We start from the raw sequence: 17,794 nt of genomic DNA on the forward strand, positions 1-17,794 counted from the left end.
AAGGTGTAGAACTACCACATGCCTCCGCCGATATATGTGGAGTCGCCAGCCGCTTCTTTTCACCCGACAGCGAGGAGTTTCACTGGGGGAACATAACGCGTGTGGAGGTTCACGCCATTTCCCCCAAATCCCCTGCCTGCTGAACAGGCGCCCCGACTGAAGTGTCTCCATCTGGCTGGCAAGCATCTGAACTGAAGATACCCTTGCTCACCTGTATGACTTCTGCTTCTTGAAGAAGTAGACCTCTAATTGCAAGTCTTTGGCAGAAGCAATATATTCACCCTGTGAGGATGACAATTTGAACGTCAGTACAACATTAAATCTTCTGTTCTTATCATAATGATAGCACAAGGATGAGTGTTTGACGTGTGGACGCACCCCTCTGCCGAAAGCGATTGTTGCCGAGTTGGAGCCAACATCAGTGATAACAGCAGACAGCTCTCGCGCCTCAACTACCTGATCTCCACTGCGCGGCAGGTGAACAGCAACCAACTGGAACTTATCTGCACAGAAACACACATCATCATAGTCTGTGGTCCCAGGGCTGTACAGTGCGAGATATATATTGCACGTGCTACAGCAACATCGGTATGTACGATGAATGGATTTACTTCAGTAGCACTGGTGCGATAGGCATTCGGTTTATATCGATACTCTTATTTTGAAAATCCTGTGGCGGGTCTCATTTCCGCCCAAGCGCAGCTCCAGCTATAATAACTATGGCTCCGGCAGCTAGCAACGTTCGGTTCATATCGATACTCTTATTTTGAAAATCCCGTGGTGTCATGACTCATATACGCTCGGCTCCACAGCAGTACTTGTCTCAGTAGTAGCAGTAGCGTCTGGAACATGCACATTGCAACATAGCAAGGCTAGTGTGCCTATTTCGCCACCCAAAACAAATCCCTGCTGTTTTATTCCGCAACGGGTCAAATGTATATAACATGCTTTGCAATCCTCGCCATTCCTTTATGAACACGTCGTGTTTAAGACCGGAATTAACGTTACGTTAGCATAAGCTAACAACAAGCTAAAACCCTGTTCAGAGCGATGGAGAACAGCAGAGTGGGGACTGGGAAGGAGGGAGGGGGGGCATTCTCCCTTCTGTGTGTGTGTGTTTGAAAAGATATGATGACGTCAGACGAGTATATTATATTGATAGTAAATGGTGGACAGATAATGTTGATATTTAAACATAAAAAATACAATACATAATAAATGTATGCATGATCATGATGCAACATAAAACAATTGCAGGAACGGTTTGGGAGAGGAAGGGGTTTTAAGTTGCGTGTTCCAAAAAATGTTTACTTAAAGTTTAAAGCTCAATATATCAAAACGTGGCACTTTATAGTGAACAGGAGGTCTATTTGTATTAAAAACAATAAATAGTTTTTCATTTAAATGTCTGGAAGAGAGTGGGGGCGGCTAGGTGGTGCAGTGGGCAAGGCACTCACCTCCAATGCTGGAGGCGCTGGGTTCGAGCCCAGCTCTCCACATTGCTTTCAGTTTGGCTGGTCTTCCGTACTAATACATTTGGCAGTATTAGAGGGTGGGAAACTGATGGGTGGGGATCAGACGTTGTGGACAGCGACTCCTACAGGTCGGTTGGTGCGCCTGCGCAGTAGAATCAGGAAGCGACGGGGGCGGCGTCCCTCCAAAGCGCAGACCGCTGACACTGAAAGATCGCGCTGTGCAGGTGAAAAGATGCGACGGCTGCTACCTCGAGTACCGGAGGGGACTCGTGCAATGTATGGCTTACACGTCCACATTACAGCCGGCTTGTGGGACGCATGAAACAGCGTTCGAGATAGGGGAGGGTTGAATTGGACGATACGAAATTGGGATGGGAGAAAATAGAAAATGGGAGAAAAAGTGTATAAAAAAAAATAAAAAATCTGGAAGAGCTAAAAAGAAACTTTTCAAATTATATTTTCGTTACCTTTTTTGAGTTGATCTAAATGTTACTGATTGTGTTAAATGGACTTATGATATCATCTCATATCGATTGCAGGCACCTGCATTATATCGTAATATATCGGCAAATATCGTATCGTTGTCCAAAGAATCAATATCGTATCGTGATGAAACTGGTGATTCCCACCCCTAGTAGAGTCCATACACCCAACACCAAATCCCATAATTCCTTTTACACGTAACGTCAGGCTGTGTGACGTCAAACTCGTCAGCATGAAAATGACAGCCAAACATGGCACTGCAACTAAATAACACAAATACAATAGGCACATTTCTGACCGTTACAAATATAACACGTTTTATACTTGTGCTACAAGATTTTGAAAGATTTTGGTCTGTTCTACAAAACTATCAACCTCTGTAGCACCAGTGCTATGTGCAGAAAAAGGTTTACGTACAGCCCTGGGTCCCCTTAACTCAGTTTTTTTTGTGACCTGCAACAGGGCAGTTTTAAAACCAGAGACAGTGGACAGACTTGTCTTTCTTGCCTGCAACTTAAAGTAATGGCTTTGCTTGTCCAAATGACAATACTGACCAAATTGAGATTTATTTTTCTCTTTTATTTTGTTTGCTTTCTAATTTAACACTTTCTCTGCCAAGGACGCCTAAACTCGTCATTCCCCGCCATGCTCATTCTGCCAATGACGCCGTAACACGTCATTGAGATCAATATTTAAAAAATCTGTGATCGCAATCATATTTCTCCCCCGGAGACTTGAGATCTACTGTTGATCCCTCTCAACTCTCCAACGGTTCAAGAGCGCCATCTGGTGGCCGATCGGCCAAACCGGAAACGGAAACTGGTGCTCATTCCAATTCGGTCCAATCACTCGCTAATAGTCCCGGGACTCGAGCTAGACACAATGGATAGCAATCCATTACCAATAACTCGATAAACAACATGATTTGGACGTACCGTATATACTATTATACAACCTGGAGATGGATAGCATATTTCAACATCCCATAATAGGAATATTTTTGCTCCACGCTCATCGCCCAACGCTACGAGGAAGCTGCGGTGAGTTTCAGCGTTTTTTTTTTACCGTGTTCGATACAAACTGCTCTAATGATCATATCACCCACACTAGATGAATCATCTAACGTTGGCCACGGAATTATAAACGACCCCCCGCCCCCCCCATCCGGTCAACATCAGATGATAAGTAGTAACTTCTAGTTTGAATATGTGAATGAAAAAGTATAACGTTGCTACACCCTGAACAATAGATACTTGATGTTGAATGGGCCATAGCAATGTCAATTTAGCAATACAATTTAAAAAGTTATAGCCCTGCAAAGAAGGGGAACTTGTCCATAGACAAATAGAGCTGGCAGAGGATGGTATAATGATGTACATAAGCCTGGCGAAGAAAGTGTTAAAAATACAGTTTGAAACCGTCTGTACACAGTAGGCTATGTGTGCTAGCAGAGCTAGTCTCCAGTCATGAGTCACAGTGCACATGTGCAGTGGTTTGTCCACCAAAAAAGCACCAAAAGATAGAAAAGAAACTAGCAGAGCCAGAACTGTTCAACTCCCCTGGAGCCACAGCCAGCAGAGAAGCCGGTTTACTTTCGCTTTATAACCAGCTGCAGCCTGAGAACTGGAGTGTGAGGAGATGTAACACTAAAGATGGCGGCAACGACAAAGAATTGCTGCAAAATAAACATACATCCGTTGTTAAATATAATTTTTTTTTGTATTGTTTTTTTTTATCGATTTTTCTTTTTGGTTATCGATATCGTTATCGCAATATCATTTTTGGCCATATCGCCCAGCCCTATATCATAGCTATGGATATAAAACTATTGCCCATTTGACATCGAGTATCTATCGTTCAATTTGTGAAAAAGAAATAATTTTTTCATCCATACATTCCCGTTTTATACTGTGGTGAATATGAGTATAGTTTTTGAGTAATCCTGTCTAATCCCAGGAAACGCAGCTATAATGCAGCGTTTAGTGCATTTCACAAAAAACGTGGCATTCCTCGCCTGTATCAACAATCAATCTGAAATCAACGCTATATTATCGATATTATGTTTCATCATGAATGCATGAAAGGGTGGGGTGGGGGGGTAATTTTTATATGCTTCGATCGTCGCCAACAGAATACGTTACACACACATACGTTCGGATAGCGGGGAAGGGATTCTTCGATCAACGCAAGATTGATACCATATAGCCCTTACCTTGACAAGGATGAGCTCCAAAAAGAATATTCCAATTATCTGATCGCCATTCGAAGTATTTATGTAGATCGTGTTGCCAACATAATGCACCGGGAGTGCTTGAATCTCCTCAATCCATGTGTTATAAACGCCTGTCGAGCCCGACAAGGAAAACCCGGACCGGACTTTTTAGATCGACACACAGCCCAAGCCAGAGGGTTTCAAAGGATGTGCAATACCGGCCGCAAGGCGGCGGTATTGGACGTTTGCGATCTCAGACTCATTCCCAATGATAACACAGGCTCCCTCGATGGATTATGGGAATATCGAATAAAATAAATAACGATAGAAAACCAGACTTTTCTCGGGTTTGGCGCCCAAGCGATGGCGAGTTAACTCGACTTATCTCGGGTCTGGCGTCCAATGAGTTAAGGAGCAAAAGCCAACATGTTGATATAAATTTTTTTTAAAGCATCACTTAAAGTGGAAATGAAGCAGTGAGCAATGTGATCCTAGTTTGTTTGTTGTGTACCTTGTGTAAGACAGGGTTCTATAATCAAATGTGAAATCTATCTTATTTGTCTGAAAAATCAAATATAATATCCCTGTTTTCAACATGGGCGCCGCCATTTTGTTGCTGACGTCATGGCTGACGTCATGCCACTGGTTGGGTGTATACACTGCCTATAGTGAATGGGTCAGTCAGTAAATAAAATGTTGCCTACAAAACAACGGGACCGCGGTGGTTCTGTTTGTATTGCTCCTGGCTGTTCAAACTAATTTTACCATGTGAGAGAGAGGAAAGTTGGTTAATTTCCAAAAAAACTACCAGTGAAAAAAACAGGGTTGTTGGCATGTTGGCTCGGGCTGGCTGCACTCAGGCGGCGCGACCAGCCTGTTGGACAGGGAAGGAGGATCTGCAGAGAACACTTCATTGCCTCGGATTATGTTGTTGGGGTGGGATGTTTGTCCAGAAGACCACTAATCAGCTGAAGCCGGACGCCTGTTGCTTAATGACAAGCATAGAGTGCTGCTTTTGCTTCCGCGTTTTCCCTGATTGGCTGCTTTGACCATGTGACCGCGGCAACGCGGAGAGCGGCAGTGCGGAAATAGGCTGTCTCTAAGACAAACTCTAACCTTAACCAGCTCCTTAACAGCGCCTAAACTTAACCGTTCTAACCTTAACCAACTCCGAAACAATGTCTAACCTTAACCTTAACCATGCCTAACCTTAACCATAGAAAGAATATTGCCATTCTCTTTGACAAACTCTAACCTTAACCAGCTCCTTAACAGCGCCTAAACTTAACCGTTCTAACCTTAACCAACTCCGAAACAATGCCTAACCTTAACCTTAACCTTAACCGGCGAAAGAATACACGTTAAAAAAAAAATCACGTTAAAAAAAAAAGATTCATGGGATTCGAACTCGTCAACAACGAACCGCAGGACCGCTGCTCTGCCAGGTGAGCTGAAGCGCCGAATGAAAATCATGGCGTATTACTTGGGCGGTTACCTAATTTTGCTCGCGCTCTGCCGCTCCGCTCGCTCTGCCGCTCTGCTCTGCGGTTGCCGCGCCTGCCGCGGGGCATGTCGCAGCCAATCAGGGAAAACGCGGAAGCAAAAGCAGCACTCTATGCTTGTCATTAAGCAATAAGCAAGCCGGACGCGGTTCCCTCGGTCTTCGACAGACAGACCGGCGTTAGCTCTCGGGAGCGATCGCTAGCTAGTTGGCACCAGCCGGGGACCGGCGTTAGCTCTCGGGAGCGATGGCTAGCTAGTTAGCACCAGCCGGCGACCGGCGTTAGCAACCGGAGCGTCGCGGAGCATTCAGCCTGCTGGCTACCTAGACCCACTTCAACCAGCGTCGCGGAGCATTCAGCCTGCTGGCTACACAGCTTGTCGGTGTGCTGGAGCCTGGAGCCAGCTACCGTTAGCTTGCAGAGGCTCCAGCACACCGACAAGCTGTGTAGCCAGCTACCGTTAGCTTGCAGAGGCTCCAGCACACCGACAAGCTGTGTAGCCAGCTACCGTTAGCTTGCAGAGGCTCCAGCACACCGACAAGCTGTGTAGCCAGCTACCGTTAGCTTGCAGAGGCTCCAGCACACCGACAAGCTGTGTAGCCAGCAGGCTGAATGCTCCGCGACGCTGGTTGAAGTGGGTCTAGGTAGCCAGCAGGCTGAATGCTCCGCGACGCTCCGGTTGCTAACGCCGGTCGCCGGCTGGTGCTAACTAGCTAGCCATCGCTCCCGAGAGCTAACGCCGGTCCCCGGCTGGTGCCAACTAGCTAGCGATCGCTCCCGAGAGCTAACGCCGGTCTGTCTGTCGAAGACCGAGGGAACCGCGTCCGGCTTCAGCTGATTAGTGGTCTTCTGGACAAACATCCCACCCCAACAACATAATCCGAGGCAATGAAGTGTTCTCTGCAGATCCTCCTTCCCTGTCCAACAGGCTGGTCGCGCCGCCTGAGTGCAGCCAGCCCGAGCCAACATGCCAACAACACTGTTTTTTTCACTGGTAGTTTGTGGAAATTAACCAACTTTCCTCTCTCTCACATGGTAAAATTAGTTTGAACAGCCAGGAGCAATACAAACAGAACCACCGCGGTCCCGTTGTTTTGTAGGCAACATTTTATTTACTGACTGACCCATTCACTATAGGCAGTGTACCAGCAGTGTATACACCCAACCAGTGGCATGACGTCAGCAACAAAATGGCCGCGCCCATAATGCTAAATGCTTCAGAAATGCACACAACAAATCGTTTTTTCTTAGAAACTGCTTATTTTTATAACGTGATTTCTTCTGTGGCTTATCTAAATACCAGTGGCGAAGCGTACCGGAGTTAACCGGGCCTTCATAATATTATATATTATTATATTCCAAATAAAATAAGTCCCTCGATACTCCGTGCTGCTGCTGCTGACTTGAAATAAAATAGACCGTTCTGTGGGCAGTCGGCCCGACACTAAACAGCAGTCTGTTATAATCACATTTGTATGAGCTAACGAATTCCGTTATATTGGACATTTGTATTAATTATATCAAGCGAAGAATTGAGAAAGCAGAGAGAGACGGCAACATTATCGTGTGGTTCAACGTTGCGTGATCGCTGAAACCAATGCCGATCTCCGCCTCCCAGCGAGTTGTCATTATTAGACATGCATGGTGACTCAACAACGAAACAAATGTAACTATTTTAATACAATTCAAATTGTGCTTAGAGGGAAGTTACGGTATGCAAAGAAAGATCAAGTCAAGAATTACCAAATGAAACGCACAGCAGCCCAGCCAATATTTCAAGACAGACATATATTTGTGTGGAAATAAAATGCGCAGCGGCAGATCAATATAATCAATATAAATTAATTTGTTTCACTCACCATTTTGACGTGGTTCACCTGAAGACGAAATCCATCCTCCTGTCCGTTTGGGTGAACTTTTCAATGACCCGGTCATACAGCTGATCAGTCCTTTTCAGATCAAGGAGCATTTCTTTTTCAATTGACATGGAGGATAATGCAGAGAGTCGGGCTTGTCCGGTTGTATTCCTCGCATATGTTTTAATGTGCTTGAGGGCAGAAAATGTCCTTTCCACGGTTGAGGTGGTGACAGGGATAGTTACAACTAAACACGTCAGTTTATATAGCTGCTTCATGCTTTCACTGAGTTTTTTTTGTTGAAGAAATAGAAGAAGGTCAGATGGGTCCTTTCCCTGAAAATCTGCCATAGAATACATGACACCGAGTTCGGTTTTCAGCCGTGGCAAGTCAAAACGCGGCCCGTAGCTGTCAGTCAGGCTTGTGAAAGCAGTTTCAGGGAACGTTTTCTTATAGATGGTGAACTGCGTGGGATCCAGAAGGGAAAGGAATGAAAGCTTTTCGTGATCTTTAAAACGAGTTGTCATTTGATTTAGAATATTGTCAATAATGCCATCATGCACCTTCTTGTAGTATGTACGTGGATCTCCGCACGCTCTGCGCCCAGGTGGCACACCGGCGGTGTTCACTGTCTCGTCATAGAGTTGCTCAAAACGTGGCCTCTGCTCCTCAATGCGAATGCAAAACTCGTCCACCCGAGCCAAACAAAACTGCATGTCAAATGACTTGCTCTGCAAAATGTCAAAAAGAACATCTGCATGGGAAAACATTTCGTAAAATGTTGAAATTAAAAAGCTAAATTCAAAGGTGCTCAAGTATGATATATGAGCATCAGCACCGCCTGTAGCAGTATCGTCAAATTCCTCATGGTGGTCAACTATGTACTGGAACACGTCCTTAAGAGCATCTTTCTGTTCAAATACAGTGCAAACCAATCTTGATGTGAAATTCCACCTAGTTGGTGCAACTTGTGGCAGTCGCCTTTGACACATCTGGTCAAGCACTTGCGTACGTTTGGGCGATTTAGTAAAGAACGCGGCCATGGAAGACAGGTGTGAGAGGAAGATTTTGCATTCTTGAATTTTTTTTACACCTTGAGATAAAACTAAATTAAGGACATGTGCATAACAGTGTATGAAAAGCGCATCGGGGACCCTTTCCTTCACTTTGGCTTGGACACCGTTTAGTCCCGAGGCCATAACAGGTGCACCATCGTAACACTGCGCTACAAGTTTATCTGTGCATGCATATTCCTCCAAGAAATTAAGAGCCAGGTTTGCAACCTCTTCTGCTGTTTTGCCCCCCGACACATCCACATATTTAATGAACCTCTCTTTTACGCCACCGTCTGTTACATAACGAAGAACAATTGACAGCTGTGCAGCATTGCTCACATCGGACGTTTCATCCAGCATTAGAGCTACACATGACGCGTTCCTTATTTCTTCTTTAATTTCGTCATTCATCACATCAGCAACAGCACTTATCAAATCGTTCTGTATTTGACTTGAGGTTCCAATAAATACCTTGGAAGTGGTCAGATGGTAGTGCAAAGCTGGATCATATTCTGCTAAAAATGACAAAAGCTCCAGGTAATTCCCCCGGTTCAAAGATGTTCCACTCTCATCATGGCCCCTGAAAGCCATCTCCTGTTTCCCTAGGAAAACCACGCAGTGTATGAGCCGTTTTAAAATCTCCCGATTTTTTTTGACCTTTTCGTTGTGCATCGTTGTTTCTCTCCGTCTCTGTTCATCCAGCTGTAAATCAATCCTTGCATCTCCAAATGTTTTCAGACTAATTGTTGCCTTAAGGTGACTTGCCGAGCCTTCATGCTTTTGTGCAGACTTTGTTAAACAGGTAAGGTTATCGAAGCCTCTAAAGTTCCACGCACCCTTGTCGGTCCCAAACAACAAACATTCCCAGCAGAAAAGCTTCTTCCGTGAAACCGAGCCAGTCATCCAGGGGTACCGTTCCCAATTGCTAGCCTGGAAATGTCGCTCGTAACCGGCCTTTGATGCCTGGCTGATTTCCAGTCCTTCTGGGGTTGGGCGGCCTTTTTTGACAATGTCCATCTTTTCATTGAATGTTCTTCTTGAAAAGGGAACTGTTAATAAATCCGCAACAACATCGACGGTATCATTTGCTGCTGCCATGTTTCAGTTTGTCTCGTGTTGTCTTGCTTGATAGTCACTAAGGTAGTCCGCGTTTGCCGTTTTGCGCTCTGATTGGCCGACGCAGCCAGACTCTAGAATACTTTGGCATCTAAAAGACTACGCCCATTGACTACAGCTCCAAATGTGATTGGCTGATCAAACTGTCACTCCACACCTGGGCTCCTGTTAAGGTTTATTGGGCAGGTCGAGCTAGAATACCCGATGGAGGAAAGTCTGCCTAGAGACTTGTGAAAAGAAATCTCTGATTGGCTGTTATTTTCTCCTGTACAAAAACGCTCTAATGCGCAGTGAATGGGTCGAAAACAACTATGGCGAGTGAAACTGTGCGGTTTTAACAGATTAGCGACACAAACTATTTTAATACATTTGATTAAAAAAAATTAAAAAATAAATAAAAAAAGTAATTTTTAAAATTCATATTTTCTTTCTTCTGAGGCTCACAGGGCCTTCTCTGAATACCTTGAAGGCCCTGAGAATTCGCCACTGCTAAATACTAATGTGATGCTATGAATATGTATTTATCGCACTGCTTCATCGCCACTTTAAATGTGTGTCACATAATTGTGAAGGGGCTTGTGGGATATTGTAGTGAGCCTCCACAAATAAGTCTGAATATATTGGCAGTTCATTGCATCGGCAGCGGACCCTGTTATAGGTTGGATCAGATGAGCAAAGTCAAGTCAAGAGTTTTATTTGTCATGGCATACAAGTATACAATGAAATGCGGGTGGTCTTGCCCGCAACGATGTGCAATACAGTGGTACAACATATAATAGAACAATAAAAAAACAAACATTGTGCAATAAACAGGTAACAGGTAACATGGTGGGACATCTCGGTATCTGTACATAGTTATTTACAGAGCATATAGGACATGCTGGGTCCTTTGGTAGTGCAATACACTGTTACTGTTGTTATACTATTTCTAAAGTGACCTTTCCTTTTTGGCCATAAGTGTGGGCGTGTGAGGCATGAGTGTGTGCCTGCTCATGTTAAAGTGGCTGCTAGTGTGTGAGCGTGCACAGCGTGCGTGTCGTGTGTGTGCTCATGTGTGCTTGTGTGTGAGAAGTTCAGTGTTCTGTGGCACTCCGTGTTCATTGTTCAAGGCTCTGATGGCCTGGGGGAAGAAGCTGAGCCGAAGCCTCTCTGTCCTAGTAGCTGGGGTTCGCAGGAGTCTGCCTGACCTCAGCAGCTGGAACAGGCTGTTATTGGGGTGGTGGGGGTCTTTCATTATTCTGCAGGCTCTGGATTTGCACCTCTTATTGTATAGAACCTGCAGGGGAGGTAGTGCAATACCCGTGGTACGCTCGGCTGAGCGCACCACTCTCTGTAGGGCCTTCTTGTCCTGTGCCGTGCTGTTTCCATACCAGGCAGTGATGTTTTCAGTCAAGATGCTCTCTACAGCGCCGGAGTAGAAGGACTGGAGTATCTTCCCCGATACTCTGAACTTCCTTAACTGTCTCGGGTGGTAGAGGCGCTGCTTCGCCTTTTTTACGACTGTGTCTATGTGTGTTGACCATGTCAGATCCTCTGAGATGTGGACCCCCAGGTACTTAAAGCTGCTCACCCTGTCCACGGTAGCCCTGTTTATCATCAGTGGTGTGTGTGTCTCCTGCTGTCCTCTCCTATAATCCACGATCAGCTCCTTGGTTTTACCAATGTTCAGGAGCAGGCTGTTGTCCTGGCACCAGCGTTCCAGTACCTCAACCTCCTCCCGGTAGGCCTTCTCGTCGTTGTCCGAGATCAGCCCCACCACCACCGTGTCGTCTGCAAACTTCACTATGGAGTTGGCGCTGAACTTGGCCACACAATCGTGTGTGTAGAGTGAGTACAGCAGGGGGCTCAGAACACAGCCCTGGGGGGACCAGATGCTCAGGGTGATGGTGTTGGAGGTCTGACCCCCCAACCTGACCGCCTGGGGTCTTTCACTCAGAAAGTCCAGTACCCAGGCGCTCAGGGCGGAGCTCAGACCCAGCTCGATCAGCTTGTCCACCAGTCTGGTGGGGACTATGGTGTTGAACGCTGAGCTGTAGTCAATGAACAACAGTCTCACATAGCCCCCCTTCTGACGGTCAAGGTGAGAGAGGGTGCTGTGCAGTACCTGGGAGACCGCGTCGTCAGTGGACCCGTTTGTCCTGTATGCAAATTACATAGGGTCCATATCACTGGGGAGGGAGGCACAAATGTGGTCCTTGACCAGCCTCTCGAAACATTTCATGACCACAGAGGTGAGTGCCACCGGTCTGTAGTCATTGAGACATGTTGGGGAGGGTTTCTTCGGTACAGGGATGATGGTAGACATCTTGAAGCAGGCAGGGACCACTGACTCCGCCAGGGATTGATTAAATATGGCGGTGAACACCGGGGCTAGCTGGTTGGCACAGGACTTAAGTATGCGTCCTGTTATACCATCTGGGCCAGCAGCCTTCCTGGTGTTCACCTGCATAAATGCTCTTCTCACACTGTGTTCCGACAACGAGAGAGCATCCCCGCCCCCCCGCGGTTGCCCCCCCCCCCCCCCCCCCCTCCACAACAGCCGGCGCGCCAGTGACGTCACTAGCCGGTGAGCTAGCGTCGCCACTGTTTGCACCAAACCGTGCGTAGAAGGAGTTGAGTTTGTCCGCGAGAGAGGCGTCGTCGCTCCCCATTGAGCAAAGGTTTCAAGCTAGGATTGGGGGGGGGGGGGGGGGGGGGGGTCTACCATGTTGCCAGGTGAAATTAGGTGGGTGATTTTTGACCAGGTCTCGCTTGGAAAAGTGATTTTGAACCTCAATGAGATTTCCTAGTGAAAAAGAAATTCTATTTAATAGTCATAATAAATCAATTCCCCCCCCCCTCCTAAATCTGTATAAAGGAAGTTACGGGATATACTGTGTGTGTTCCTATTACATTTTCACAACTGTTTCTTCCCTCAAAGCAACAGTTGTGATGAGAGGATCAAGAAAAGAGGGCCTCTTTTCAGGAAAAGATAAGAGGTCAATCTCTCTGGTCAGAAATTGGGACAGAAAATCACAGCATGAGGTTTGTATGTATCCAACTGAAGGAACACATGTAGGTGAATAGGAGTTCAAACTTACCAATTTTGTCACTCGCCATGGGGACGACAATGAAAATAACTCCTCCATGCTTGGCGGAGGCATAAATGGAGTAGACGGGATATCCGATGACGAAAGTCTGAAAGAGATCACATACAGTGTAGCGGTCATACAAACTGAAAGAGGGGTATTAGATTGTTGATGTTCTGAATAAGTAGTCTATTAATGATCACTAAGGAGAAAACTGGGGGAGGGTACCTTGATAAGGATGCCATCTGTGAAGTCCCACAGTCTGACAGTGCCATCTGCTGAGCAAGAGTAGACCTGCAAGTGATGATATGTCAAGTTCAGAAGAGGTAAAAACAATGCAGTGTTTCACACAGACTTCACTTTCGCAGCCCACTGAAGGAAATAGGTTTTTTAAGGTGTATATAATGTAAAATATTGGTGGATGACAGCATCTACTCAGTCATCTCAGAGGAGGAGGATAACAGAGAGAGAGTGTGTGTTAGGAGCCGATTAACAACCTGCAGATGAGGCTGTGCTGTTATCATCAACAGCTGATAGCCACAGCGTTTGTTTGGGGAAAGTTAATATCAACATTGCCGTTGCTATAGTGATTTGGGTCAAATAGCTGTGGTCAAAGACAGCGCGTCACATAGTAACGAGGAGAGGGGCGGGCCTGTCGTTGCTATAGCGAGAATAATATAATGAGAGTTCTTCCGGGTGTAAGTTAGATTCAAATTCGACGCACAGACGAGAAGAGCTTGATCAGAGACTTTGAACCGATCCCCTGAAGTGCCACGATGACAGGCTTTTGGGATAACAGCTAGGTCGCGATGACCACCGAGCGGGGTGAAAGGAGAGATCATTAGAATAATGAATTTAGTTTCTTCCCAAGACTTTAAGGACAATACAGAACTGGTTTCCATCTGATTACGAGGTTTTGTTTATGGAATAAACGTTTTCCAAGAAAGGTATGAAGTTGCCAGTGTAGAATTCTTATGATTACGGATTGCATTAAAGGGGAATGACAAAGATTGTACAGCCAGTATGAGAAGGTCAACGTCGGAGAGAGAAATAAACACAACGCAGGAACTACACGAACACAGATGAAGAGGTGATAAGTGGCTGATTATGATCAAAATCCAACACCACCCAGGTACATATCAAGTAGGGCTGGGCGATATGGCCAAAAATTATATCACGATAACTAGGGATGTCCGATATTATCGGCCGACCGATATTATCGGCCGATATCGGCAGTAAAATGTGATATCGGAAAATATCGGTATCGGGTTAAAAAAAGAAAAAAACAATAACAATATTTGTTATATATATATCCAGTGAAATGATTAGTTACCTGAAATTATTCCGTTTTTTGGGGTGGGAAACCCTGCATATATCGGTATCGGTTGATATCGGTTGATATCGGTATCGGAAATTAAGAGTTGGACAATATCGGAATATCGGTATCGGTAAAAAAGCCAATATCGAGCATCCCTAACGATAACGATATGATGTTATCATATCACTCAATATCGATAATAATTTTTTTTATTTTTTATTTAAACAGACGAGATGAATGTTTATTTTGCAGCAATTAATGTCGTTGCCGCCATCTTTAGTGTTACAGCCCCTCACACTCCAGTTCTAAGGCTGCAGCTGGTTTGAAAGCTGTGGCTCCAGGGGAGTTCTAGTTTCTTTTCTATCTTTTGGCGCTTTTTTGGTGGACAGTAGTGTTGTCAAAAATATCGAAGTATCGATACATATCGATACTGAATATTTAAAACGGCTTCGATACTAATTTCCCGAAATACCGATACTTTCTGCAGTATCGGTACCAGCTGGCGAGTGTTCTACAGCAAGTTGTTGACGCGCTGTTCGCCTGCTCCGAGTCCAGCCCTCCCCCTCACAGAGAAGTCTTCAGTTTGTATTTGTAAACAAGAGCTTTTAGCTGAAAATGATGGCAAATGCAGAGCCTCCGCAACTTGTGCTTGTGGATAAAGAAAACAGCAGAAGTGCTGTTTGGAGGTACTTCGGGTTTGAAGTAAACAACGAAGGACAAGCTAAAGCTTCCCCAATGCTATTTGCAAGCGGTGTTAGAGCAGTGCCAGCGCGGATCTCCATAAAGAAATTAAAGAGGTTCGTGACAGCTGCTCTTTCAACGTCACTGTGACTGAAGCATTAAACCATTAACTATAGTTTAATACATGATACGTTGTCTACTGATGGCACATAATATCAACAGCTGATTCGTTGTAACGTTACAGCTACCAGCTAACGTTAGCTACTGCTAGCAGTTAGCTCCCTTAGCTTAGCTGGCCACAGTTATAATTACTGCATGGAAACGGAGTAACGCTAACATTTAAACGTTATGTCGAGGTCATACAATACTACAGTCGACATAAGGTTAACGTTACCCCGTTTCCATCAAGTGTTTAAATAGCAGCAATCTTGTTGAAAATGTAACGTTACTAAAATGCTCCGAGCATAGTCTCTCTCTCTCTCTCTTTAAATACAAATCGAAACTGTTACTAACTGTTCAGTTTGTGAGGTACATGCAACACAGATTACAGTGTTTACATCTGTCTGCTTGAGAAAATACCATGTTCTGCATTTGCAATAAAAATTATTGAAGTGAGATGAACAGTTATTTTTAAATGTGTGATATAAAGATAAACAAAGGGTTTTAAAAGTGTTATATTTATCTTCTCTTATAGTACCAGACTCGAAGCTGAGGAGAATCAACCAGCAACAAAAGCTAAATTTGTTTATTAAAAAAAAAAAAAATTATTATTATTATTATTATCGATCGATATAGATTATTAACACATTCAGCGCCAGACCCGACATAAGTCGGGTTAACTCGCCATCGCTTGAGCGCCAAACCCGAGAAAAGTAGGGTTTTGGTCGTTATTTCTTTTATTCGCTATATCCATTCATAATTCATCCACCCCAGCCAGTTATCATTGGGAATGGCTCTGAGATCGCAAACGGCCAATACCACCGCCTAACGCCTTGCGGCCGATATTGCACATCATTGGAAGGGGCTGTGCATCGATCTAAGAAGTCCGGTCCAGGTTTTCCTTCTCGGGCATGAGTAACGTTTATAACACATGGATTGGAGACACTCAAGTTCACTCGGTTCATGTGTTTTGGTGGATAACGTTGGACACACGACCGCAATCAATATTTGGAATGCCGATCAAATCATTGGATTATTCTTTTTGCAGTACATCATAGACGAGGTAAGGACTATATGTTATCAATCTTGCGTTGATCCGATGATTTTTTTCCCCGCGATCGCAGCGTGTGTCTAATGTAGGGCTGGGCGATATGACGATATTATATAAATATCGGGTACAGTTCATTAACGATACACTTTTTTAACGTATCGTGGATATCGTGATGTTTTGCCCAAGAGGATTGTGTCGCGTCAATCTGGTCCACCCCGTTCAAACTTTTGAACAACGCCGCTCCCACACACACACTACTGCATTAAAGTTAGTACTTGTTATGATTAACAAAGGCATTCGTTTTGTGGCATCAACATTATATAGTTACACGTTATATAGTTACACATCAGCGTATTTACCCAAACATAGCAACGTCCGATGACGACATAGATAGCAAGCGTTACTGTTCATATCTCAGTCCGTGCCGAGTTGTGCGTGCCCATTCTGCGGTCTGTTAATAAAGTTTTCAATCAGACGGATGTATTGAAAGGCTTTTATTATAACATGTGTTGCAGTAAAATCATTATGCCTCGTTGTCATGCTGCGGTGCGCTAGTAATCACTCGTCGGCTGCGGTGAGCTGTTGTTGTTGTTGTCGTTGAGCTGAGCTCTCGTTAAAATCAAGGAGGGCATTCAGGAAGTAAAAAAAGAATAGCGCTGCTTGCCGATTGGTGCTAAGAACAGCAGGGCGGGTACAAGCGGTGTGACGTAATTGGCAGACTCGACTGTCAATCAAAATTATTGTGTTGCCGGCTGAATGATTGAATGAATGAACGTTATTAACGATTGCAGAATGGGTACAATACAGTACAGCTCAATACAACAACAGTGGACTGACTGGAGGATGAAGACCAGAAAAAGACTTTCGGCTTTTTTACATAAGGGTCCTCCATTTTCAATTCATCAAAACATTTAGAGACATACAAATATACAGTAGTTTCATAAAAATGCTAAAATCCTATTGATTGATTGATTGATTGATTTAAAACTTTATTAACATATTGCAGAATGGGTACAGTACAGCTCAATACATACAATTGTTAAGGGGATGCAGACCAGCGAAAGACTTTCGTCTTGTTTACATCAGGGTCCCCCATTTTCAATTCATCATATTTCATATCTAAATCATATAATATCTCATTGCTAAATATATGCAATATATAATCTAATAATCCAATAATCTAAATCTAATATATAATATAAAAATGCTAAATGCATGGGTATTTTATTTTGTCTTTAATGTTAGCTTGCAAACTCAAATACTGTCTTGGTAAGCCTCATAATGAATTGTTTGGGGAAAAAAAGAAAAACATCGTGATGCGTATCGTGTATCGCCGAAAGGTCAGAAAATATCGTGATATCATATTTAGGCCATATCGCCCAGCCCTAGTCTAATGTACTGTGTAATGTATGCCGTTGGTGGTGCTCGAAGCATAGAAACCCCCCGCCCCCCCACCCTTTTGTGCATGCATGATGAAACATAATACCGATAATCTAGCGTCGATTTCAGAATGATTCTTGATCCAGGCGAGAAATGGCACGATTTATAAGGAAATGCAGTAAAGAGCTGTTTGCTGGAGTTCCCTGGGATTACACAGGATCACTCTAAAACTATACTCATTCACCACGGTATAAAATGGAAATGTATGGATTAGGGATGGGTACCGAATTCGGTACTTTTGAGGTACCGAACCGAAACACGTCGGTACTACCGAGTATCGAATCAAGTGAGAAACCGTAAAAAAAATAAAAAAAAAATAAAAAGATTTTATTACATTTCTTTTTTTTTACTTTTTTCTTTTCATGTCAACGTTCACAC

At 44.3% G+C, this 17,794-nt stretch overlaps 1 protein-coding gene across 1 annotated transcript in view; it reads right to left on the bottom strand.

The window, feature by feature from the left end:
* wdr75 (WD repeat domain 75) overlaps positions 1–17,794 on the bottom strand; it is a 144,703-nt gene that overhangs the window by 107,146 nt on the left and 19,763 nt on the right. The window contains exons 3-6 of the mRNA XM_084309515.1: positions 12,996–13,061; positions 12,780–12,876; positions 379–503; positions 212–282 (exon numbers count right to left, since the gene is read on the bottom strand). Of these exons, the coding sequence (XP_084165641.1) occupies positions 212–282; positions 379–503; positions 12,780–12,876; positions 12,996–13,061 (359 nt within the window). The remainder of the gene's footprint in view (positions 1–211; positions 283–378; positions 504–12,779; positions 12,877–12,995; positions 13,062–17,794) is intronic.

The sequence above is a fragment of the Notolepis coatsorum genome (assembly GCF_963971535.1).
Source record: "Notolepis coatsorum genome assembly, chromosome: 3".
Lineage (NCBI taxonomy): Eukaryota > Metazoa > Chordata > Actinopteri > Aulopiformes > Paralepididae > Notolepis > Notolepis coatsorum.